This window comes from Strongylocentrotus purpuratus, unplaced genomic scaffold, assembly GCF_000002235.5.
Source record: "Strongylocentrotus purpuratus isolate Spur 01 unplaced genomic scaffold, Spur_5.0 spur5_scaffold_6, whole genome shotgun sequence".
NCBI classification, from domain to species: Eukaryota; Metazoa; Echinodermata; class Echinoidea; order Camarodonta; family Strongylocentrotidae; genus Strongylocentrotus; species Strongylocentrotus purpuratus.
Window position 1 is genome coordinate 14,006,334 of NW_022145612.1, and position 27,727 is coordinate 14,034,060.

Genomic DNA, 27,727 nt, shown 5'->3' on the forward strand with positions numbered 1-27,727 from the left:
CACCCTGGCACAATATATGATAAGGGACGTCGAATTTATTCTGAAAACATGATGAGAAGGGAAAATAAGGGGTGGAAGGGTGAAGGCTGGTAGGAGGAGGGGTTATAGATTTCCATGACGACAACAGAAAGAACGAAATACGGGAGAGGAGTTGACGCAACGCCATATAGTTTTTGAAAGTAAGGGTAGTGTTATCGATTTTTGTCTGGGGTGTAAAGTTTACCCCTCTCTCCCTCCCATGATGGTTGGTATCGACTTTCATTGACTAGGTCGGTGCGACAGCCTTTATACAATCTGTGACTCCATTAACCCCCGTTGCTATTGTGAGTAGTCTCAGGAACGTGTCGTGTGTGCTACCCACAACACAACCGCACCAATCTGGTAATCAAATCTGGAAGGACAACATTGGAGGGAGACGGTTTCTCGATATACCACACGCAATGTCATCTAGCCAAATATTATTATCTTACATCTGAGGTATAAGGCGCAAATGGTGAGACGAACGAATTTCTTCATCTTATGTTGAGTTTGGACAACACAGATCAAGGCCATGGATGGATTTTCTTAAACATTGAGTACGTTCAGGTTTTCTTCCCAGGAAATTATTCAAAATATTATTGGCATTTTACAATGATACACTTCGCATCAGCTTCTAACTTTTGTACCCTTCCTCAGCGATTTTCTATCAATTACCTTGTGACGTGCTAAGAACTTTGTGAAGAGACTTCAAAAGAGAGAAGACCGCTTACATATTTTTTTTTTATTTGATTCACGATTTGCGTGGACTGTGATTATCTTAATGTGATATACCAAGCAAATATATTTTTATCTCAACTTCATGAATCTTTCTTTGTTGGAGCACACATTACGATTTTATCATAAGATTCATATGAAGAAAATAATTAATATTGATATTTTAGTCATGTAATATGACTAAAAACTATTTTAAAGAAAACATGCTGCTAATTCACATCATGAAGACTGAAAACTGTTTTATCTACGGTGCAAGGGATTAGATTGAGTGAGGATGGGGGATCATTCGGGCCTACCACCCTTGAACCACCGCCCTAGCTCCGGGGGTGGGTCGATGATGTTCAGCAGGTATCAGCCGTCGGTGTTTGGAGCGGGTGACCATGGGGATGCTTTCTCAATCATCGGACATGACTTATTCTCCGCTCCAGAATTGCCTGAAATCATTGGTAAGATGGCATGTCTTAAGAAAAGCTTTGAACCCGAGCGTTTATGATCATATAACAAACCCCAAATTATCGATATAAAATTATAAAAGTTAACCACAATTATTATATTTTATATCGCTGATAAAAGTTTGAAAAAATACCTTACCATCTTATTAATAATTAATCATGCTTCCGAATTATATCTTGTTTAAGCTTGTTCTAACGAAATATTCATAACATTTTCTTTGGAATATGTTCCCATTTGTAGATGAAACAGGGGAAATAAAAGTAGAGAACATCCAACTGAATAAAGGGTTGATTAATAATTGAACATCACTTTTTGGCAACAGAAATATATATCCTCCATAAGGATTGATGTTAACAAAAATTATGCCGAATTATCGCTCGGCTTCATCCCTCACGGTCGTTGTATTTTTCCCCATATACCTCACAATCTGTCACTTTTTTTGAATAATTTTTTTATTATCAGAATCTTTTCTTTTTTAATATAATAATTTTTTTCTAATAATATGATAAGATGTCATTCATACATTTAACCATTTCATAAACAAGGTTTTATCGCGATGACCCCAAAAGCTAATCATAATGCTTATCCGACATAGCACCGATATATTTATGCACGGAAACGGATTTCATTCATGTCTTGTTTCCTAGATTTAGGGAGAAACATTCATGGATTGCTATATATTTGTACTTTTCTTCTAAACAATTTCCCCAAAATCAGATTTTAAATTTCTGCTTTGTAAAGTATAATTCGACTACTTTGAGTATATTATACACACATATTATTGTTTCCTTCACTCGATGTAGATTTGTTGACCCGAGGGGTACCGAGCCGGTTAACCCTAGCCGATATGATAGGAGCATGTCGGACTACTGTGAATGATATAGAGAGATTACCTGCTATACACCCTTCTGTTATGGTAAGATATTTATCGTGTCTTATTTGTAATTCAAAGCTCATTTTATTTCCTTCCACATATGTCTTTTTTCTTTTCAAGTACATGAACATTGATGTACAAGATCATTGTAACGAACCAATACGCAAAATACTCATGGTAATATAAAACGGAGAGATCCACCATAGAAAGTAATACAATTGATCAGGAAATTCAAACATTGGTTGTAATTTACATTATAAAACAATCAAATTTATCTAGACACAGTAAAACAAAATATAGGTGGAGATTTTACTAAAAAGCACAGCTTGTATTTTATAGATCCTTGTCTGAAAAAAAGTTTTTGTTACAATAATTACTCTAGATGGATAAATGATCTTGCGAAAAACGTGCTCTGTGATCAAAAATTGTAATAAAGATAAATATAAAGAAAGAATAAGAAACAAGCAAAAACAAGAAAATGAGTTTTAACCAAAGATAGAGGATCGAATGTTGTCTTGTTTGTAGGTGTGGGATGTGGTTTAATTACTTCTACTGACCATTTCTTGAAAGAGTTTTGGAATGACCGATTATTTTGCACTTCACACAATACTCATTGCATTTTTTCGTTTTTGATATGCTTTTCGATTGAGTTATTTCTTTCAATCACTGAGTTAGTAAAAAAAAAAAAAAGCCAAATCTGTAGTGGAATGAAACAAATATACAAAAAGTATTGAAGTAATAAATTACAGATGATATGAATTTGTGCCAAGAATTCAGAAAACGGTAAAAATTGTTAAACCCCCTGATGTATAATCGAAACGGGATATATCGTTTTCATCATTCAATACACAAAAAAACATGTTAACTTCGTTCGTTTTTGCCAATTTATAACTTGCATGTTGTTATGTAAAATTTTTAAATTAGGGATTCATGATTATTTTTCATGAGTCAGTACTGTACCCGTAGCAAACACTCGTGTAGGCCGCCTCCTTCTAGACTAGCTGTTGGTGAGAAGGACAAAAATCAGTTATAATAAATGGATCTGTTTTATCTTTTTTCATTTTTATCAATAAAATATTGATTGCTATATATTGCGTTTTCACTTCTTTTCTGTTGGTCATAGGTTTCTCTCTATCTCTTCTTCTTCCTCGTATGGTATCTTTTGCCTGGCTTTGTATCATGTGTAATCTTTGCTTTCTTTTCAAATTAAACATAGTATTTATCTTGTTATAAAAATGCACGTACCGTCGGTATTATGTATAAGTTTTCTCCAATTAATATTGATTGAAATCTTAACATTCTTTTTGTACACAAACAAAAGCTTTAAAAGAAAAAGAGTTCTATTAATATACATTGTTTTCTTTGATTGATTTTTTGGTCACAATAATTGGTAATATTGATTGTTTGGTTGGAAATGCAAATAAAAACTGAATCTGAAGCTGATCTGGAATATGGTGTGAGAATTTGACAGACAATGTGTGAGAAAAAAGGGAGGTAGAATTGTGATTGCATCAATAGGCTATGTAAAATTATTCTTGGGAATTAAAGGAAATGCTAATATAATTAGATGAATACCCTGTTACAAGTGGTGTTAACACTGGGCTCATAAGAATTGATATCAGGAATTAAAACTGATTCATAATAAAATATTTACTTCATTGCATAAATCACCAATTTGTATTCAAAAGTTTTCTGATACCCAAAGTTCTTTCCAACTATACGGAGGGGGGGGGGGGGGCATTGCGGTACAATGTTATTACGTAATTATGTGCATAACATTATTTTGTGTCAATCACCGTGAGGCCTGGCTATGGGGGTGGTGAGACCTTGGGATCATTAACATGAACAAAAGTGTTCAGCCGAATGGGTTGGGTAGGATGGATCACAATGATCACGTGACCTTGTGGACATTAACATGAATAAAAGTGTTCCTCCGAATGTGTTGGGTAGGATGGATCGAGTGACCTTGTGCTATAAGATCAATCGATCACCTCCCTCTATCGACAAAAAGGATAACGGACTATGAAGTCTGGTATAAAAATCGATCGGTAATTACTTTAAAGTTCCCATACTTCGGATTATTATTTTCGCTCTCTTAAATTCAAAGTTTCAGCTCTGAGTCTTATGAGATTTGTATCACTTTTTAATTATTACTGAATCAGTATTTTTACCGTAAGTGTAGATTTGTTGCTAAATGTATTTTGAGGACTACAACACTGAGGTCATGTCGGCGGTATGAATACGATTCTGGATATAATTGCAAACACTGCTAAACGGTGTCTTATTCTTTAACTATTTCGTATTCTTGATCCCATTTCCTCAATTTTCTTTTTATTTCAATTTCTATTAATTATTGTACTTTTTTTTAAATATTCATGTTGAAAGGATAATTCACAAAACCTTAAATGAAGTTAGCTAAATGTGATGGATAACAATGATAGAGGAAGTTTTAGATATACATTTAAAAAATGTAATACCTGAACATTAACTACACGTCCTTTCAAATTATTGCACCATAAATTTCAATTTGATCAAGTAAGATCTCAAGTAAACACTGTCAGAAATTCCAATTTTATAGCTCAGCTCCCACCCTTTTACAATCGAGTCGATACAAAAAAACTGGCAGTCAATACTTGATTCTCATACTAAGCCTGGTTTCTATGTCAGATAATCCCTTTCATTATTCCTCATCAATTGTATCTTTTTCGATTTTTGTTTCGAGGCTCCTCCCGCACAACGACTGTGTGGCAAGAGTACACCAAACTTCATTTTGCTATTGATTTAAATTTACAAGGGGTTGGATTTCCCCCATACAAATCGAATATGGGGTAAGGATGAGGTATTAAGATGAGGTCAGAGTTTTTAGAATCATGTCAGTATACATACAGGTGGGGTTCCATTAATTTGATTCGCAACAAAAGGACATATTCACTAAAACGATAGAAATTAAAAAGAAAATCTTTGTTAAGTTACCATACTTATTTTCAGTAACATGTTATTAGTTAGTAGTCTAGGGATGAGTCGAGATCCGTTATAGAAATTCAATCGAATTCCCATCAAGAGCTTTGTTCAGTTTGAGAGGTCCTCAAGTACAAACACGAATTCTTAACAACACGAAGGGGGTAACGATGAAGGACTAGATCACAAACAATATTATTCTTTGATGTCTGAAGTGCAGGTTGGACTGGGTAGTATTGATTTAGGAAGGGCTATATACTCACTATCGTGCTGTTATGAATGAAGAAGAAAAAAAAAACGAAAACGATTTAATAGTAGCCTAAATATATTCTCGTATCTTCAATAAAAGGTCACGGAATCTTTTCATTTTAAACATCTGGCTTCGTCTTTCCATCATGACTTATGGTCATTTTGGGGGGTATTTGTTTTCATCTGTTTTCTGTCATTGTTCTTTCCGTTACTATTCTTATGTATTACTACAAATCACCATAGTTTCCTCTTCAATTTTCCATGCCCATCCCCTCACTCTTCTTAAAAAATTCCTTTATTCACTATAGCAATAACAACATAACAAGCATCTCGAGTATGTGACAAAATTGACCGACGCCTTTTATGTGTCAGGTTACGATACACAACAGTTACTAACATAGGAATCATGGGCTTATTTTGTACCCCTCCCTTTTCTGACGATTCCGTATTTTCGCTCTTGCGTGTATAAAGGCTGACGAAGATCCAGAAAACTGTATAGCAGATGTTATTAAACTATTAATCTTCATCTCTATAAATTCTTTTTGTTTCAGAGCTCTCGGGGGGAGCAGCAAACCCGGTACATGACATTCGTATCTACCCCACCCATAGAGAGAAGACCACCAAGAGGAAGACCTAAGTTTCCACGCAAGGTAAAGAGTGTGCCACAAGAAAGAAAAAGCAGAGCTTGATATACAACTTTGTTAATTGAGTCGAGTATATGCCGGTTATATGCACCAGAATATCCGAGAAGATTTTTTTTTTTCTTCCTTTGAAATATTATTGAACTGTTGCTCCATTTCATGTGTTATGATGGTTCCCCTACACTAATAGAATCCGTTAACATCACGCAGAACAAAATAAGAGCCTTTGTAATAAAGTTTTGTGAAAAGGTAGAGCCTCATTGTTATCTGGTACAACCCGATCACTGATAATTAAAAGCATAACCAGCTCTTCTACCAAAAGATTTACACCTAATATTTTACTTTTGAAATGTACTTGCATTCTCTTTTTATCTGATCGTCTAATCAATAATATCGACGAAGAAAAACCGCTATATGTAAACACATACAATAGACCACAGACAATGGAAGTGGGTTTTTCCTCTGACTTGTACATCTATTGCCTATTTCTGTCACGATCTTAGTGCTGCAAGTGTTTAAGCCACACACACACACACACACACACACACACACACACACACATACATGGCTTCACATTTTGCAAACAGATATTGATTATAACCGATATACACCTCTAAAAATCAAAGCATTGATAAATAATTGATCAAACTGTTGAAGATGAAAGTTTTATTTTTATTAAAACAATGCAACAAGGAACAAGAAGTCAGCAGTATAATCTGTATTAGAAGTTTATCGTACTCTCTCACTTGTCTTTCATTCAGAGAGCAAAAATATACCCTATATTGCGGTCATCAAAAAGTGACTTGCTCAATATAAAATAATAAAATTTGACGAGCCAATACTGTTGGCGCGTTGCAAAAACAAACGTTGCTTTTATTGATCACAATTTGTTTTTGATTATTTATTTTACAGCCCTTAGGCCCACAAGAATGCTATAAATGCCAACTCAAAACTGACCACGCAAGCTGTGAAAAGGTATGTCTTTCGTTACAGGAGTATTATTCGAAGCCATTTGTGTTTTTTTAGATCCTATATAATTTGCCAGAGTTGATTTGTCATTGCGTATAATATTTCATATGTAGTGACATAGGCGTTCTGTATTCATTAAATGCTTTCATCCACCTCAATACGAACCAAACCTGAGTATTATCATTTGATTCGACGTGGTGTATTATTTCATAATGTTTAATCATCATTGAAGCGCGACTGTGTCCTTGATCAAGTGACTAAACTTGAAATGATTAGATCAGAATTAAAATATAATCTCGGCTTACAAATCAATCTTGGTCTAATGATGACTTCTACCATTTTATAATTGTTTGTTGTTTTATTTGTTCTTCCTGTTGTTGAAATAGCACAAGTATCTGAGAATCGGAGGAGGATATCGTCATAGCTATGCATACATCAGTCAAATCATGGATGTTATTGAGAAGGTAACGAAACTAGACAGAATAAAATGTCAGGATGAGACGTCATTTTACAGTTGTGGTAGAGATATCAATTATGAGTTATTTGGACGTGGTCTGTTCATCATTTGGATACAATTACTTTTGTTATTAGAAATACATTGCTTGTACAACGATATGACAGGAGGTACAGATATAAATCGAAACCTTTAGATAATTGAGATGGTGGCCAGGGATCTAAATTATTTTTACCGTCAATTAAAGAAGAGAGAATAATTTTCACAGCAGCCTAGAAAAATGAGTATAATAACCATCCCCTAAAATAAAAGAAATCCTCCGTTTCTTTCTTTCTAAACATTGACTCTAAAGTCATGGCTTCACAATTACACTTTGCATTTTTTCGATGATGCCAGGTCGATAATAACGAATCGATTTAAAAGCTCTGTGTAAATTCTGTATTTGTTCACGAAGGAAAGGCCATTTAGCTGAATACCAAAGCATCTGCCGTATTGATAAATCCTCAAAAGTAATTTCTCCATCCGTTGTAGGAAGGGATCTTTTGCCTGAATAATTATTATATTTCATAATTTTTAGCTTAGTATTTTGAATTCCCTCGAAAAATATTTCGGTAATAACCTTATTCAAAGTGTTCCCCGTGAAAGTAAGCTTGTATAAGCTTATCTACACAAATAACATACTACGTGATTGTCCTCTTACAGGAGCATTTTGCCGTAGCTCGGGAAGACTTCTTGAAAAATGAAAAGATAAAAGAAGAGGCGAGAAAACTAGAGGAAAGTCGAAGTAAGTAATATCATAAAGGTTTTCTTAAATTTCTTATTACTTTGCAGCGTATGATGTTGCATATAATTACCTGTCACAGCGGGAGAGAGAGAGAGAGAGAGAGGGAGGGAGAGGGGGGGGGGGGTATTAGACTAACTTGTTTATATTTTGATTTTTCATATTCAACAAATTATGATGAATTCCTCACCATTATTTTAAAGGGAAAGTTAAAGGAAATAAAAAAATGTGACGACAATCGTGGGAGTATACAAGCGTTCCAAGAGTATCGGTAGAAGCATTGGGAGCCCAATGGAATGAAGACAGATACAATATCAGAAGAGCAATGTCAGTCAAAAAAGGAATGTGGGGAAATTACACAAAACCATGATGTATCATAGCCTACGTTATAAAGTATGATTATTGTTATTGTACCAGCGACCAAATGATAAACAATCTCAGCAAAGACTAACATTTCTTGAATTACCTCTCAAACTCAGACACAGTGAAGCGTCGAATTAAGCTTTATCTCCGAACCAAAAGCGGCAACGTCATCACCCGATACCAGTTCGTGAACGAGGACGACTACCATGAAATGAAAGAGAACAAGTCGGCAGCTAAGAAGATGTTAGGGCTAAACGATGACGAGTCACTCGAGGAGTTCGTTACATCTAAACAAGGTTACGTACAAGATAAGCACGGAGAGATGGTGAAAGGTGAGTTAAGAAGTGAAAAAGGGCAATACTAAACAAAACAAAACGACAACAACACCGACCAAAAAACAACAACCCCACACTATAACAAAACTCATTTTGAAAAGATATTCATCGCCTTCATAAATATCAATGTCCGCACCTATCTCTCTTTCTGTCTGACTATTAGTTTCTGTCTCTTGTTAAATAAATCTATATTTATCTGTCTATCTATCTCTGTCTTGTATTTCTCAGTTTTCCCTTTTTTCTCATACACTGTACATTCCCCTTGGTCTGTTTAGAGTTTGGAATTGGAATTTGATGACATTTATACCAAACTGCATGAAATTCTTTCACTATAATGTACATAAAATGTTTTAAAGATTGTAGATTTCTATAATACTATTCGTGTTGTTTTTGATTTGGTGAGAAAATCAAAACCTTTTGAATTTCAAATATGTTTTTGTTTTAGCGAAAAAGAAGAAAAATAAGAAGAAAAAGAAACACAGAGATGGGAACGAAGAGGAAAGTGACGACGAATCTGATGAAGATTGGGAAGACGATGGAGGTCGTCGTCGTCGTCATGGTCGTAAGAAGGGTCATCATTCAAAGCGACATCGAAAGCACAAAGGGTAAGCAAAATCATTTTGATACGAGGTAAGTTGCAGACGAGGTAAAGTTGCAGCCGTTGACTGTGACTGATCAGGCTTGAGTTTATGTGTATGATTTAAGAGCAATCATTCGAGAGAAAAAACTTCTTTACTATATAAGTTCTTAAATATTTTTTGATGTTGTCATTTACAAATATTTACATTCACATATGAATGTGAGTTATTGTGAGTATATTATATGACGTTTAAAGGATTTTAAATACCTTTGTACTGCCTTTACTTTTCTCCGACCATTCGAAGAACCGAAATCTTATAACAAGTAAGATCTAAAAAAATAATTATATATTTCAAGTATTTTCATGTTTCCATTTGTCCGTAATCATGATATGATCATCCAGGGCCAAATTTAAACAAATATATAAATTATATCACAATTTGGTGTAAATCTCCTTTGTTGCCTAATCTAGTACAATAAAGGCTTCTTCTCACCCCATCATTGAATGATGTTATTTTCAACGAGTTAAACGATGGATGTACATCCGTGCAAACGTCAATTGTAACCAAACGTTGAGTTATAAGAAGAACGATGTCGATGTGTATGTATAAACAAGATGGCGAAAAGGGATACACGAAATGCATCCATTGCGAACATAACCGTAGAAACACTGCCAAACTGTTGAATATTCCTAACATGACTGAATCGAATATATTGAACATGGAACATGCAAGGTGTGTGGGAGTTCAAAGGTCAACCTATGTTTGGTTAATCATGAAAACCAATATCAAACACCGTCTCATGTTCGATGTCTACTTTCAAGAGCGCGTTTAGTTTCCATTCTGTAGACATGACAAACGCTCGCATTGGCGTTCAAAATAAACATTTAATCCATGAATAAAATAGTATTTGGAGTAGACTTGTATCGTGCTTAGGAAAGAGGAAAAACGAAAAGGGGGTGGTGCTGGCCCGGATGATGCTGCTACAGATGATGATTATGATGGTTAATATGCTGATGATAATGACGGTGAAGTTGATGCTCATGATCATTGTGATCCCGATGATGATGATGTTACTAACTATAGACATCTAAGAAATAAGGAGGAAAAGAGGAAGATATTGAAATAAAACAGAGAGAATATGGACAACGAAAAAGACGCCAATAATAATAAGAAGACAAGGAGAAGAAGAAGAAGAAGAAGAAGAAGAAGAAGAGGGAAAACTAAATAAGCCACAATGAAAAAAGGGGGATAGGGTTTTTAAAAAAAAAAGTCCGGGCCTTCTGGATTGTGTTCAATAAATTTGCATATCTTCCCGATAGGCGAAGGAGACACGGTGACGCTAGTGACGATGAAAGCATAGCCGAGAGTGGAGTCGGTCCAAGCATATACGATGGCGAGGCTGGCGGAAAATCCCGACGTCATCATCGTCGCCATCATTCCGGCGACGACGGTGAGGAAGACGATGGTCAGTATATGTCATCCGCAGAATCATACATCAGTGACAATGGAACTCTACATCACAGAGAGAAGAAGAAAAAGAAGAAACATAGGAGACATGATCGTGATGACGGTAAATTACATTAATCAGAATCTGAAAATTGGTAAAATCCGTTCCATCCTGCTATAGCGAAATATTTTGAGCATTATTACTGTCGGTATATTTTTTTAACTTTCCATTGTCTAGTAAATATGTATATGTTTATTGCCAATGATGATGCTCTTCCACAAAATATTCGCAAAATAGGAATCATAATAATTATGAAAAGCATTAACAACAGATTTAAAAAGAGTTACTTTCTGTTGCTTAATGAATTGCTCATTGCGAATCACAGTTATAATACACACAGTACCTAAGGAACGTTTGGCTGTATTCTTTGACATTTTTTAAGATGGAGGTGATGTATGAATGACTTTGTTTCCTTCTTTAGACGGTGATCGACATCGCAGAAGACGGAGACGAGATGACGATTCGGTGGTCGATGGTGAAAGCGCTGAGTCTGATGAGATGAGTGGGAAGGAAAATGACAGGAGACATCGTCGTAGACATGGTACGAAATTAAGAAATTCACACGGTTTTATTTAAAGGAGAAATGAAATTTTCACTCATCATTTTGAACAGGCTTAACAATGATGGGAATGTCGAATATGATCAACACAACGTTGCTTCTTGGTTTTTTAATTATAATCCTAAATGATAAATTATTAATATTGAATCCCAATTATGTAGGAGAGATTCAGATATTTAATTCCTGTAAGAAGTGTATTGTAGGCCGACTCTGGTATTGAATATCTCTTATTTCCATGTCAGACTTCATTATAATATGTTATTTTATTCATTTCTTCCCACACTGTGCAAATTGAAGTCTAAGGGGGGAAATGATAACTTCATGATGACAGGCCTAATTATAACTATTATATAAATCTTTGTTTAGAAAATTAATAATCCAAGAATAGTGACTTTCCAAATAGACACATTCGAAGTGATTAAGATTGTGCCAACTGTTCGTTATGCTTCTATTTGTTTTTCAAATTATCATCAGGCGATGGTAAGCGACATCGCGGACGGAGAGGACGTCGGAATTCCAGCGGTGATTCTGAGGTAGACGAGGATGACGGTTCACGACATCGTCGGAAAGGACATCGGCGGCGTCGTGGAAGACGTGGAGAAGATGATGACGATGACGAAATGGATGATGACAGGCATGGAAGAGGAGGTCGACGAGGTTCGAGGGGGCGACACAGAAAAGGAAGCCGAAGACGAAAATATGGGTGAGAAACTAGATAGAAACCAAGAAGAAGAAAAACAAATGTACAGCAATTAAAATAACAAAATGAACTGGTATAGACATATGCACTGGTGGTTCCAGCCATCGATGCGTTACTTATGCCATGTGCATGAGAGGGAAGGGCCGAGGGACTGTACCTGTGTTACTAGTGGATGATATGAAGAGAACAAGACCATATGTTGGGATAATATAAAAAGAGGTCATCTTATCCCCACGTTACCTACATGTATCATGCCTCCCCTTTTGCCATTTGAATTTTGGGAGACGTGCTCCCGTGCCCTCGGGCCCCTCGTAGTCAAGCCACTGCTTGGGCCCATACTTTCAATGATCCATAGCCGTTTTTGTTATTCTTTCTTTTTTCGTGTCTCGTGTCATAAAAGCCTCAGTTCAATAATCTTTAGCTGCTATCATTATGTTCCCTTTGATATATACAGTGGCGGATTCAGGGGGGAGGGGGGGGGGGAGCGTGGGAAAAAAAAATTAGTGCTTCTTACCCCCCGTCCCCCCACCCCCCGCTTATTTACCGGCTGGGCGCCATCTTTGGCCCCTCCCCTGCCACAGGCTGGATCCGTCCCTGGATAAACATGATATTATTGGGAGAGAAGCAAATTTAGCGATGTGGTATACCGCTTTATTATAAGTCCCTTGATTTTTTTTTAATTCCTCTTACTTGACAGTTCGTCGGATGATTCCTCTGAGAGCGATGACGGATCCGATGACGATGAAGGTGGTGATCGTAGAGGAAGAAGACGAGGTCGAAGAAAAAACTCGAATGGTAAAACATGACCTATATAGTAGATTTCTTTAGATTTCTAATGATAGAATGAGCATTAACTTGTTACACAGTTTAGCATTTTTATTTTTGTGGTTGTTCATTTCACGTAAACAATATTATCGTCATAACAATTGTCATTAAAATTGTCTCCCGCCTAATTGAAACTTTTAACTTGCTTTGTGGAAGTTGATTGTGTTACATGTCATGTTTGTTAGCAGTGAATAATCATCAAACTACAGCATGAATTTGTATCTAATGGCAGTCTCTGCCGCGAATGCTTATCACTTTTTTTTACTACTCCCTATTCTACTACTACTACTGCTACTACTATTACTACTACTACTACTACTACTACTACTACTACTACTACTACTACTACTACTACTCCTACTACTACTACTACTACTACTACTACTACTACTATTACTTCTACTACTACTACTACTACTATCGTCAAAAGAGGAAAACTATGCATACAAATCCACATAATTATTTCTGATGAAAATATGATATTCATCAAAAGGTAACAACGATGCTGTATATCATGATTCTGATAAACACCACCGTCGTCGACGGCGTAGATATCGTAGCGATGATGACAGCGATAACGAAAGTCGAGCTGATGACGATCGTCGAAGTCGTCGGCCCGGATATGATGGTCGCCACGGTTCAAAAGGGAAACATCGCGGACGACATCGCAGAAGAAGTGCCGATAGTGATGATGAAGATGATGATGATTATGATAATGGTATTCGTACATTACCAATAGCACATGACTTAGGTTTAACCTATAATTTTGTTGGCATGTTAAAACTTAAAAATCCTAACTTGTCTTGGCATGAATTGGAGCTAACTTAATCAGTTTTTCCCCTCAAGTAACATCAGAAATGATATTGTATAGTGTATCAACTTTAATATATTAATGTAGTCCTACGTGTATACAAAGTTTTTTAGGTGTATTCTTGGTTCTAATATCCGGCTAAAACTGTTTTTAATATACAAAATACTTAAGCTGTCTGTGGGATCTATGCTAAATTTGATTTTGGTGACGTTTGTGTTTCTCACAATCAATGAAAGGATAATATTTATTGATGAATATTTGGGGAGGGTATGATATGAAAAGTCCGCCAATGTTATAGTTGTTGCTAAACCTGTTGCTCTTCTGTTTCACCATTATCATTTTCTTCATTCTCCATTTTTTCCTTATAACTTCTTCTTGTTGAATAAAGATTATTAGATAGTAGAATATTGGATATTCAAAGAGATTTGAAATATATATTATTTTCCTTCAATTCCATGGCATTAAACGATTTTAATCTCGAATCTCAACATAATATGTTGAGATTCGAGATTAAAATCGTATATTATATATTATATAATAGACATCAAATCATTCTAGAATAATCTTGAATATCGTCCAGAAACCTCTTAATAAGTTATTAGTCGATTGCACTTATTGTCAATTTTCTCTACTTTACAGATCGGCCAACTAGGCGCCGACACCGTAGAAGAAACAACAACGATGACGACGACGATGATGACGATAATAATTATGAAGCATACAGTAGACGATCGGCAGGTCGAAAAAGCAAGAAGCACGGTGGAAGAAGAACCAAGGAGAGCAGTCGACGTGGCAGAAAGAGGAGATCAAGTGATGAATCAGACAGTGAATCGGAATCATCAGATGAGGTATGAGACCATTTGCCTTGTTTGATGAAGCCAAACCTACATGTCGTATCTAATTGGTATTGTAAATTTTCATCTGTTTTAAGTAAATTTAGTGAAGAGAATATTGTCCTCCCTGTGAGGTTTTTTCATTTCATTATCATTACTGGAAATGAAATCGAGGATTATTACATAGATATGAATGACACTCAGATTTTAAACGTAAATGCTGAAAGTTAGAACTTTTTTTAATTTTTTTAATGTGTTTATTAAGAAATCAAATCATAACATATACAAACTTTCCATGAAAGTTAGAACTTAATTTTGGACTGCATGCGGCTTAAGATTTACGAGTTTCAAAAGTTTTGATAGCATCTCTTACATCTACAAGCGCAACATTACCTAATGACAAATAGAGACAGGTATTAAAGAGACTAGAAATATGGACTTAAAAATAATATTAAGACTTTTCATATCTTCTCACTTGTTTTCAGTATTCCAGTGAGTCGTCTGATGAAAGTCGAAGCCCGCGCAGACGAGACAAAAAACGAGGGAAAGGAAAGAGATCCGGGAAGAGAGGAAAAGATAAAAAGGAAGGGAGCAATGAGAGCGGTAAGTTTCATCATCATTTAATCATCTCAATTTTACTTTTAAGTTGTGCGTTTGGTATGTTTCTTCCTAGATGCAGTTAAAGATCCTGTTAAAGCTTTTTCACGCAGCGGTGTTGGATCCATGACGGAGGTGGGGAAGGGGGGGGGGGTGAGAGGGTGGGAAGGGGATGTAGCAACTGACCCACGGATTCCTTTCCCCATAATTGACAATCATTGATACTCAATAATAACACTCTAAGATCTGAGTTAGACCATAAACTTATCATTTAACAAGATAACTAACTTGGAATTAAGCTCAGAAAATCATTCATAATTATGTTTAATATTGCCCAAAAATAAATCTTTCCTTTATTTTGTTTTAGGTTCGTCAAGCTACGATAGTTCCTACGATAGCTCTTACGATTCATCAAGGTATGTATAACGGAGTCTACCTATAAAACCCGTATAGCTGCTTTAAGTACTAGAGAAATTTACTTACATTGAAATTAGGTGTAAATATGTGTTATCGTTATAAAAACTTCATGTTAAAGTAAGTCATGATGCAATCGTGCCGTATTTCTAAATGAAAATTTGTAGTACTTTCAGAAAAAACGGAAGTTTGAATCGTTTTTTTTTTCTTTAAAAAGGTCTCTTTCTTTTGTAAAATGAAAATGTAAAGTCCAATATTATTAAAAACCCTTTTAAGGAGAAAAGAATCTTTGGTTACATGCCTTCTTTTCAAATAGTAACGACGATTAATCATACTATGAATGATGTCGATTTATGATTGATTTAATACATTCGATGATTTCTTTTTGCAGTTCCGGTAGTAGTTATGACTCGGATGACTCGAGTTCAGCAAGCTCGAGTAGTGACAGCTCAGCCTCCATCACCAGTGATTCGTCCGAGGTCAGCGAGGCTAGCGAAGTCAGCAGCGTCGAGATATCCGATGTCGACAGTGAACTCCAGGTTAGATGAATATTATTATTTTCTTATGGAACTTACTAGATAATAGTGCATTTTCTCTCTCTCTCTCTCTCTCTCTCTCTCTCTCTCTCTCTCTTCCCCCATCTCTCTCTCTCTCTCCCTCTCTCTTTCTCCCTCTCTCTCTTAAATTCTCCCCTCCTTTCTCTCTCTATATCTCTCTCTCTCTTTCTCATTTTCTGTCTCTTCGTTTTCCTTTTTTTTCCGTCTTTCCTTTTCTCTCTTTCTCTATCTCACTGCACGTCTTATTTTCAAACATCATTCACTTACACACATCAATGGTCGTTTAGTAACAGGGAATAAAGTAAAAGAAATTATAGGATACTATCGATTTATACACAATGATATATCAGTTGAAATAGTTCATTTGTACTCTGTGTGTTCTTATTTCTCGGCACCTAATTTTAGTGTCTTTACAGGTGTGATTGCGCATCAATACAAAAATTGTTAATTTGTTATTTTCATTTTTAGGAACGGTCAACCAACAGTCAACAAAAAGTAGAGATTATCAAATTGTTGGATGTGATTGCTTTATCAGTGTGTAAAATACAATCTTAATCATTAATCATATTTAGGGAGAGGAGAGAGCGAGAGCTATCAAAAAGAAGAAACAGGAACGAAAAGAGGACAAGGCGGCGGAGAAGCAACTCAAGAAATATCAGGAACGAAAGAAAGAACGAGAGGGAAAGAGGGAGAATAACAGAAAGAAGAGGGAGGAGAAAGTAGAGAAGAAGAAGGAGAAAAAGGAGAAGAAGCATCAGGAAAGGGAAGATCGACGAGAAGTGAAGCGAGATAGAGGGAAGAGGAAACTTGGCAGAAAGGAAAAAGGTAGTTCGAGTGAAGAGGAGACAGATTCGGATGATGGGACAAGCAAAAAGAAAGATCGAAAGAGCCGTCGAGATAAGAAAAGGTGAATAGTAATCTTTCTTTTTACTGGATTCTTATTCTCTCCATCACTAAAGGATTTTGTTTAATGTGGGTGTCTGACTGAATTTGATGACAATTTAATCGGAAATTTTTCGAAAAGCCAGTTGTTTTTTAAGTATTATATTTTTGGGGAATTTGTCGACAAGGCCATATAATTCTGCATTACCCCTTTGAACATTTCCTTAAAATGAGGGGGTGTAACCACGCAAGCGACACTCCTGGTTTAAATTACTATCAAATATTCATAGTTCATATCTTATAATATTATTATGTCACTTCAGTTTCATTGAGAAATAAAATGTGATTATAAACACCGTTTAAATAAAAAAAACCTTCATGATAAAATCTGAGTGATGTTGTCACTCGTATTCATCAATATGTTTATGTCTTTATCTATGTATTTATTTATTTCCTATGACCGGGGTAATAATATAACTATCTGTAAAGCGCTTTGAGAGGGCCTTCGGTCCTGAAAAGCGCTATATAAGAACTAGCTATTATTATTATTATTATTATTATTTGTATATTCATTTTTTTAAAATTCTTTTATTCATTTATCTATTTGTTTATTTATTTATTTATTTAGTAATTGATTGTTCATTGATTTATTTTATTATTTTATTTCCTCTTCTTATAGGGAGCGTCCTGTCAGTGCAGTAAGCACTATTGGTACAGTTCAGAGCGATGAAATATCTGTGATAGACAGTGCCCTCAGCGATGGGGCGAGAAGGAGACTGAAAGCACAGAAGAAGGAAAAAATAAAGCAGAAGAAAACAGAGAAGAAACAACAAGCAAAGAATGAACAAAGGGAAAGAGAGAGCAAACAGAAGAAAAAAGAGAAGGAGAAAAAGAGGTATATTGTTTGACTGTTGGGGGTAAGGGGCAATCATTCTAGTGCAATGAAAGAAAATACAACGACAACCTTATATGGCTGGACCTAGTTTGCGTCACTGGCTATCGCAACAGACACATATTTTTAATCACATAACAGTACTTATAGACCCTCTTGACCAAAGGAAATTTTTGTCTTAAGACCTTTCATACAACATTTTCTCCTTATATCTTCTGTAGAATAAAGCGAGAGATTGACCGAGAAATGGATCGGATGAGTTCAGCCAGCATAGTAAGCAGTGTTCACAGCAGTGATCTCTCTCTAGATGAGGAGGATAAAGATCTTGATGAAGAATCAAGGAAGAAGAAGAAAGCAAGCTTGAAAAAGAAGCTATCAAAGGCCAAACAGAAGTCTAAGAATTTTATGAAAGCGGTGTCAAAGGTCATGGAAAAGAGGTGAGGATTAAACGCAAAACAAACGGTGTGATAATGTATTTTGTTTGCTCTGAGCATTAAATAGTGTTAATCATCGTCTGGTAATAATTTGACCACGTTTGATACTGTTCGAGCAGTTGATAGACAACTTGGTACTTTCAATTGAATGCTGGGAAAACATATACAATTGACTATTAGTCTTTGTCCCATCAATCACATACTTTTCTAATTTCACTTTGTCAGTCGAACAAAGTAGTCACCTTGAAAACAGCATAATTGTATCGTTGGTTCATTTATAGATGCAAAATAATCCACTAATCAGCTCTCACACAGCTGTTGTTGCGGAAAACTATAGAGAGAACAAAATGGTTTCACATCAAGAGAAGATGTAACAATAATTGTACAAAATTATCGGCGCTGTGGGATACGTATTCATGTGTGTAGTTCTTTATTTTTACCATTATAGTTTTGTTAATTTTTGAAAAATTACTTTTCTAAATTATTTGTAAATTTGATGTATTTCGGACGCTGTTGTTCCTTTAAAAAAATATAGTGTGTTTTGATAAAGGAGAATGTGATTACAAATTCCCCAAAATATTCGGTAAGCTCTAACGATTTTGACATGCAGTTGCCTACTACTTCGGATAACAGATTATTCAAAACAGATAATAGTAATGTCACCCTTACGTGAATATTGTTTAGTTTGTCTTTATGTTAAACTGTTGAATCGTTTAAAATCATAGGATTCATAGATAAGTTATTTCTGTTAATGCGTAGAAAGCGAGAAGGCCGCGATGACCCGCTATCGTCGGACGATGGGAGGTCACTTAGGGGCGTGACCTTCGCCGATGGGAAAGAGTTCAGAAGTATGGTGGATTACGCCAAAGGAAGCAAGCGAGGCCTGACTGATAAGATTGAGAAGAACGACGGGCGTGGCGCGGACTGGAGGACGTAAGTATGATGTTAACTTTCCAACAGAATCTGTTGCGGATCCGTGGTTTTCTGGGAGGGGGGGGGCATATTTTCTTTGTTTATTGTCGATGTGTACATTGAATAAGATTGGAAATCGGGACGTGGCGCCTTTGACCCCTGGATCCGCCACTGAAAATGGTTGGGAAATTCATTGGAATTCGAAAGATATGCTTGTTTTTATTTTATCCATTTATTTATTGTCGATTTGAATACATATTTAAAAGTGTATGCTTGATTGAATTATTTAAGAAAGATTCCAACAAGGAAGATCAGAGAAGATTTTAAAAATGAGTTGACCCGTTTTGTGTTGCAATTTTCATTACATATGGACAATGTTCCAGTTACGTCAACAACAAAAATCTTCTCCATTGTATCCATGTGAAGATTGGCCTAGACGATCATCTATAGGAACGAATTTTTCCGCTAACGATGTTATTTATTAATATTCAAATAACTAATCATAACACAACAAGTTTAAACATCAGATTTTGTAACATTCTATATATCTATCTCTACTTTCAAGGGAATGGAAGTTACTGCAAGAGAAACAGAAAAGGGAAGAAGAGATGAAACTCAAGAAGGCAGGAGAAAAAGCTAATGAGGATCCCCTTGGTTAGTCAACATATGCAATTGTCCTTTGTAGTACTATATAGCGAGAGGTGTAGATGGTATATACATGTTCACTGACGACAAGAGAGAGAGAGAGAGAGAGAGAGAGAGAGAGAGAGATGTTAATATTATAATGATTGAAACCATTCCCAAAACCTTCACCCAATGGCAGGTTTTATCGCATTTCCGCGAGTTTTCCATAAGACCGCCCCCACTTTGCTAATTCTCCTACGCCACTGACAATATATTGTATTGACTTTATAAAGTTATCTGTAGAGAACGTAGAACAGAAGGCCCATGTAAAAATGAACTCAGCATTGTCTTATTTGTTGTGATTTTTTAATGTTATATAGTCATTTCGTCCACTTCAGATTTCAAACAAACAAACAGTTATTAAATACCATCATAAGAAAAGGTGAGGGACAACGTTCTCCAAAAACTCAGATCATAGGCCCTATGCCTTTCCATCCATTGGGTGCTGATTTATAGCCCTGCACTGTGTACGCAATTCAGTTGATTTTGGTCCTCTTACTTGATTTTGGTTTCATCCTCATCAACAGCTGAATATCGGAACATCATCAAAGCCGAACGCGATGCCCGGATGGACAAGGTGTCTAAACTCAAGCTCTTCATTAACCGCAACCTCGGCATCCTCAAGGGAGGCAATGTCCGAGTCAAGAACGATGGCACCATCGCGGCCGATGATGACTCCGACGCGGAGACTATCGAGGTCGACGATGAGGGTAACATGATGACGGTGCCGACTGCGTTGCGGTACGAAGATTCGGATCTCAAAGAATGGATCACCGATATGGATATGTCGAGGGGCACTACACCCGTTGTACCGAGTGATGATGAAATCGAAGGTGAGTTGAAAATAACTTTAACTTGCTCTAATGAATTTAATAGGTCCATGAAGTAAATATATAGTTAATGTACGGTTAATGTTAAATCAAAGCAGATGATTCTGACAATGAACAAAATACAGCACACATTGGGGTGCCTTTTCACTCCGGAATTCTCCGACAAGCAAGCAGGCAAGCCAGAAGAAGAGGAATAGGAATAGTGAGAAGAAAGAGAAGGGAAAAAGAAGAAGGAAAAAAAGAATAAGGAGTAGGAGGAGGAAAGGGGAGAAGGAAAAGAAGAAGTAGAAGAAATATAAGAAAGTCCCTCTGTACTATACAGGAAAGGAGGGGTGTTACGAGACCCCCTGGAAATAACCTGGAGGTGTGGTAGCCAGTACCACTCTCCGCCGGTGAAGTTGTAAAGACTTTCGGCAGCATTTTGATGATCGCAACCATCGCCTTGTCTTCCTTGTTTAATCACTTAAGTATTGCACCTTTTCAGCTGTTGGGGTGCGCCGAGTTCTAAAAGAGTTCCGCAGGCACCCTAATGAGATGAATACCCATCTTCAGCGTGTATTAGAGACAGCTTCAGAGCTCAAGGCTGACGAACAGAACAGACCAGCACTACGCAGCCAAAGCGCAAGGGCCGTAGATGAAAGAGGTAATGCATGGATATTATCAATACAGAAAATTATACACTAAAATGGCAAATTAGTCCAGTTATCAGAATTTCTGGCACATTCAGAGTTAACGATCTTCCTTCTACATTAACTTTATGCAAACTTCGGTACTCTTTCTGTATGACTTCGCTAAAGAATCAATGGGAGGGAACTCTGCAGTGTCCAAGGCGCAAACAAAGAAGATAAATATCACCAAACGTTAACTTCTCATTCAGACTTCCTTTGGATGCGTAATTTATAAACTATTATATTTTTTCCTTAAAAAAAAAAAAAATCATGCTTAAAAAAAAGTTACATAACGGAGATGATGATAATATATAAATACATATACATGCAAATAATAAAAGAGGCAAATGGAATTAAAGAGACAACATCATAATGACCGAAGAGCATTATAAAAAAGAAGTCTTGTCTAATTGGTTAAGCCCAGATCGTTCAGCACTGTCATTGACTTCTTTGGAAATTACACTTCATTCAAATTCCTACATATCTTTTATTCCTATTTTCAGAAACCACAATCGACTACATGAACCATTATCGTTTGGTGGAGAAGTCGAAGCTTGATCCCATGGCGAGGTCATTCACCGTTGAAGACAAAGATAGAACATGCGTATTAACACTGGATGTAAGAATCTGTTTATTAGTAGGTCTATCTCTATGGAGTAAATGAATCGGCGCATGAAAGGCGGTGGCATTTGAGAAGGAGGGGGAGAGAGATGGAGAAGGACGGTCACTGGGGGAGAGACAAAGATTCAGAGAGAGAGAGAGAGAGAGAGAGAGAGAACAGAGAGAGAGAGAAAGTGAGAAAGAGAGAGAGAGAGAGAGAGAGAGAGAGAGAGAAAGAAAGAGAGAGAGAAAAAGAGAGAGAGAGAGAGAGAGAGAGGGGAGAGAGAGAGAGAGAGAGATAGAGAGAAGAGAAAAACAGAAAAACAGAGAAAGGGAGAAAGAGAGAAAAAGAAACACAGAGAGAGTGTACAATTAATCTCCTGATCTAGTTTGGATGAGTAACTATTTCTTATTAAATTCTAAATACAGAATTAGAGCAATTTTGTGAAATGCTATATACACTTGCAACGCGCCCGTAGACTTGCCCTTTCAACAATAGAACACTATCCACAGTGAATGTACTTTCTGTCTCCGTCGTCAGACATAAAAGGCAAAGGAGTTTTTTTTTTTTTACATCTTGTAATTCTTTAACTTTCATCACAGAGCACTGTCTTGCAGTGTATTGGCACACAAGCAATGTCATAATGTGCAATCTAGTTTCCGTCATTTAGGTATCGATAGAATTCATCTTGCCATGCATTTTGTGTCTTCAATGTTTACGCTATTAATAGGAACTCCGTATTAATAACTTTATTTTTGTATTTTAGGCAATGAGAGAAGCCTTGAATGGTGTACCTAGTTTAAGCAGTCTGAAAACAAAACAACTGGAATACGTTCTCAAGGTTTGTCGATACTTAGTTATTTTAATTGATATTGTTAATTTGGCCAAACAGAATTTTCCTTATCTGCCAAATTATAAAAATAATATTCTTCCGGAATTATGTATGCCTCGAGGAACAACATAGGAATTGACAGAAAGTTAAAATTTATTTCTATGTGGGATATGTTCAGGTATTGTTAGAATGGCTGTTTCACACAGTTTGAAGAAACTGAGTTTTGGTCATTTAAATCTGATTGCTATTACCTTAAGGTCTTGTGAAATTTTATTATCAAGACGATTATGAAATGTTGAGGACAATGAAAACCACAAAACCATGATACTAACAAAGTAAATAGATTGAGTACGATTGCATAGACATTTACACTTCTTTAATTATTCTGAAACATGAGAGTTGGATGAATCCGATTTGCAGGGATTCATATCACTTTCACCTTGAATGCAAACCTAACCTCGGGCCTAACCTTCATCAATGTCAGATATACGTGCAGCATTTTGGTAATTCGAGCGTTAATTCATTTGATCGTAAATCCTATTTTCTTTTAATATGAAGGTTCTTGACCTCGACGATCATTCACGCATTACATTCAAAATGTTTGCGGTGATTGGAGCAATATGTGAACGGATGACTGCAATGGAGTAAGTACATCATGCACTTTTTTTAATATAAAGACTCCATATGTATATGACAAATCTTTCTTCCGATATTAAAATAGACATGGATATGAATGAATAGATCTTCTTCTTCTGAAAATCCGAAAATGAACATTGATGCTTGACTAGTTTAGGCCCTACATCAATGTATTATACTCTATTATAGAGTATACATATCAATTATAATAAGCTATAATTTGATTTTGATTTTTAAAAAACCGCACCTTTAGTACTCGTTAAAAGTTGTAACTTAAAAGTTAATTAAAATTGAAAATGAAGGTATGCAGCAAGTTTATATGGGCACATAATGTAACACGAAGCTAGCTTTACGATCAATTTTGTCTATTTTCTAAACATAATTTTGATAGATTTGTAATTGAATTTGACCGAAGACGAAGAGTAATTGTTAAGACATAACTAGACAATAATGCAAGTTTCCATTAAGAAAGAGGCAAATGAAAATGTCATTCCAGGATAAAGAAATACGTTTTCATCGTCCACTCAACCCATTTCTCTCTTCATATCTGTCTCTTTGCTCTGCTCTATCTACTATTTATCATATTTTGTTCTTATTAAATAATAGTGCTATTGGACAAGCTCTGATTGACCAGAGTGATTTACTCGATATCCAGCGAAAGATGGACCTGTACAGTGTATGTATATCATGTCATAATGTTAAAAGTGTGTTTAAAAATGATAATCATTGGTTTATCATCGATCCCCAATCCTAACAAAAGAGTATTGTAGTTTTAATACTTATTTTTCAGTTCTTTTTTTTTTTTACAAATGAAGATGCAATAGCATTATTAAGTAGATTGTGGTCTGTCTAGGACACGGTAAGTCGAGGTTCGAAACCATGGTCAGTTCCTGTTCTGGGTATTGACTAGTCGCGGTTCTAGATAGAGGCTTTGGGGGCTCAATGTCTCTCTCCCCATTTCTTCAAGCCTTACCAATCGTTCTTGATTAAGAATTAATTTCAGCGAGGTACACGTAGAAATTGAATGCAAGAACTCCTGACACCCCCCCCCCTTCCCACGCCCAAAAGCACCTTCACCAAAAAGAAAAAAAAATCTTCTATAATTGCGCCTGATATTGGCCCTCAATCACTCAGTCCAGTGCTTTGGGTTCTTAAAAACTTCTGACCACGACATTGACCGCTGATCTTTCTGTATGTAGTTATTATATTAGTACTCAATCATCATTCCTTTTAAGTTGGGGCAAATATTTACATGTTCTGATTTTTTTTCACCTTTTTGCTATTTTCAAAAAAGGACACTGAGTCTCATTCTACAATCTATTTGCAGGATCTAATATATTTGTGTTCAAATGTTAGTGAAATCATTAATATCCACTATTTTGCCTTTCCTTTTGCATAGTCCATGTTCTACTGCAATGTCAGCTCGTCGAGGGATGATAATTACGTAACAGTTGAGACTCTACGGATCGAGCTTAAAGCAGGGGGTCTTAATCGCACCCAAGAAGAATACATCATCAGTAAGATGAACCCAAGTGAATACAATACGGTATGACATTCTCCTCTTTAGACTTTTATTTGAATGATTTCAATGACAACAATCATGATCATGCGAATCTGTTATTCATCTTGCATTTCTTAGAAAATAGGATCAGCCTGAAAAAAATGTCACAGCGAATTTACCAATCTTTGTGTCTCAGGATAAAGATCTTTTACGATTCAAATATTATGAATGAAACATTGGATCTTCAAATACATATTTAATTTTAAAAACTTTGTGGAGAATAAAATGTAACCCATGCTACCTTTTTATCTTAAACGTTGCGTTCAATCACAAGTCCTAAACGTTCCTGACTGACTGAATGTAAAGTCGTGTCCCTTTTGGGGGGAGGGGGGGGGGGGAGGGGGGCTGCGTTTGAATTGAACTCTTTGTGCGAGAGGCTACGTGATTCAAAGTCACAATTTATTATTAGAGCATTATTGGAAGATTTAATATCTAGAATTGAGAACCCCTAAAGGTTTAGACATGCCTTTCATTGTTCAACAGACTTTTCCTACGTTAAACAAGAATGAAAATTTACTGCACGGTCATCGGGTACTTTTCGCAAACTCTTGAGATATTGAAAATTGACTGCCTAGTCATCCGGCTACTTTTGGTATAAGCACAAGATATGCCAAATGATCATGCCCTTCCTTTTTACAGGTATCTTTCTTGGATTACATGGCCTACATTCCTCTCTTTCTCTCAATGCATGATAACATCATCGACAACCCGTTCGACTTCGCTGAGAAATACAACAAACCATCCGCCGAAGTCCAGCGAGATATGAATCCGATAGGTCAGTAAGCTTGAATTCCTACATTTTCATAAAGTATTACTTCCAAACTATGCGTACAGGTGAATTGTTTCTGTTATACCCTGCTATGATCCTAAAAGAAGCTATAGTTAGTATAGATGCCGATGTTAGAGGTATGCCATTGTTTTAAGATTCAAACATTATTCAACTCGATCCCTATGTCAACAATTCTTATCTTCCGAAGATAACTTCGAGGTAACGAATATAATAACTATAAACTCTTAAGCCAACCTTTCTCTTTTCTTTTATTAACGATACATATCTTCATATATTTTTTAATCCATGACAGGCTTGCCACTGAATCGTACCTACCACGTACTCCATCAGAGCATGTCATCACGTGGTCTGCCGTCATCAGCCATGAGGAAAGCCTTACTCAGTCGGACCAGTACAAAGTAGGTCCAATGTATATGACTATAGTTTATAGTAGCCAGAGGACCTGGGACAGAAAATCCTCTGGCGTCTATATCTTGTGCCTCACTATCATGGTAGGAAGCAAAAATTCCATTAGACTAGGGTCGGATCCATGATTCTGAAAGTGGTGGTGGGGGGGGGGGCAGAGTAACACTTTTAGGGGAGGTTAATATTAAAAGTTGTGCAGCTATTGATTAATTTAATGCAAGTTAGATAACCCCTACCTACCTGATGTTTATTTTGTAGACATTCTACTTCTCAACAAGTTGGTTGACAAAATCCTCTACGTTTTCTTTCAATGTCCCCATTGTTTTTCTCACTTTCGACGTGTCTTCTTCATTTTTCGTTCCCTTCCCATCGCAGGTTACCGAATATCATCAGCAAGATGTCAGGTATCAAAATCCGTCCTCAGCCACCAAACTCTGCCTCAAGAGTCCAAAAACCATGAACGTGATGATCCTGACAAAATTATATTCAACAAAATAAGGTTTGATGACTCTTGGAATATTCAAAGTTTATTACATCGAATCGAAGGAGTAGTTGTGTAATTGGAATTCTTGGAAGAGACAACTGATTCAACGGATCTGACGGGCCTGAGGTCTAATAGTAAATTATGTTATTATATATGATGAACAAAAATATTTATATCATCACTTTCAATACGCAGCTGAAATACATAACGTATAACTTTATATCTTAAAAATGAGCTTTTAAAGTATAGACCCTTTTCAGCTTGATTTAGACCTCTTTTACTTTTATTCGTAGATAACAGCCGATTTGTACAGTATTGATAATGTTTGACTGATTTTTTAACTTGTAAAAATTGTATTAAAACTGTAAATATTAGTCTCATATTGAATCTGTTTACACACAGCTCATGAACTATTCAACGCCAGCGTTAACCCGCTGTTAAAATTGCACCACTTTCTCGGTATTTATATGTAACGCAACAATAGGCCTATACGTTCTTTTTGCTCAGTGGTGACACATTGATACACAAAAGCTAAACATGTAGTTTTAACGAGTTTGTACATTATAAAACCTCTATTTTCAACTCGTTAACTATGATTTAGTCACTATCTCGTGTATATTCTATAAAGCCATGTGGATGTTTTTTTAAAAATAATTTTGGTTGTAAATGACTGAACTAATAGTTGTGAGTTCATAAATTTGCATTTATGTGCGTTTTGTCTTTCAATGAGTGTGTCCTATCTCTATCTCTTCATTTCAAATTTGGTTTTGTGCAAGCATTTTGTGTTGTTATGTTCGGTTTGTGCAAACTTTCAAAGAAATTTAAAAATTCTCTTTATCTGTTCGAGTGTTAAAGGTTATGCGATAACCACTGTCATCTCACATAGCTCTACGAAATATGTG

At 36.1% G+C, this 27,727-nt stretch overlaps 1 protein-coding gene across 1 annotated transcript; it reads left to right on the forward strand.

Annotated features, from left to right (window-relative positions):
• The first annotated feature begins 243 nt into the window (after positions 1-243).
• Positions 244-26,862, forward strand: LOC752241 (trichohyalin). Its single transcript, XM_030973150.1, has 32 exons — positions 244-1,199; positions 2,010-2,122; positions 5,839-5,937; positions 6,841-6,903; positions 7,284-7,361; positions 8,054-8,135; positions 8,612-8,827; positions 9,276-9,435; positions 10,731-10,981; positions 11,340-11,459; positions 11,952-12,180; positions 12,875-12,972; positions 13,496-13,720; positions 14,453-14,661; positions 15,132-15,249; positions 15,611-15,659; positions 16,049-16,196; positions 16,787-17,121; positions 17,776-17,991; positions 18,210-18,425; positions 19,182-19,355; positions 19,900-19,988; positions 20,546-20,851; positions 21,333-21,491; positions 22,020-22,135; positions 22,884-22,958; positions 23,508-23,593; positions 24,192-24,261; positions 24,985-25,131; positions 25,786-25,921; positions 26,229-26,334; positions 26,717-26,862. The coding sequence occupies exons 1-32, from the start codon at positions 1,028-1,030 to the stop codon at positions 26,799-26,801; spliced, it is 4,746 nt and encodes a 1,581-aa protein (XP_030829010.1). The 5' UTR covers positions 244-1,027; the 3' UTR covers positions 26,802-26,862.
• The last annotated feature ends 865 nt before the right edge of the window (positions 26,863-27,727 follow it).

Coding starts and splice junctions, on each gene's coding strand:
- LOC752241 (XM_030973150.1), top strand. CDS start 1,028: ATGGGGGATCATTCGGGCCTACCACCCTTGAACCACCGCCCTAGCTCC. Junction 8,828..9,275: donor GCACGGAGAGATGGTGAAAG/GTGAGTTAAGAA, acceptor TTTTTGTTTTAG/CGAAAAAGAAGAAAAATAAG. Junction 9,436..10,730: donor CGACATCGAAAGCACAAAGG/GTAAGCAAAATC, acceptor TCTTCCCGATAG/GCGAAGGAGACACGGTGACG.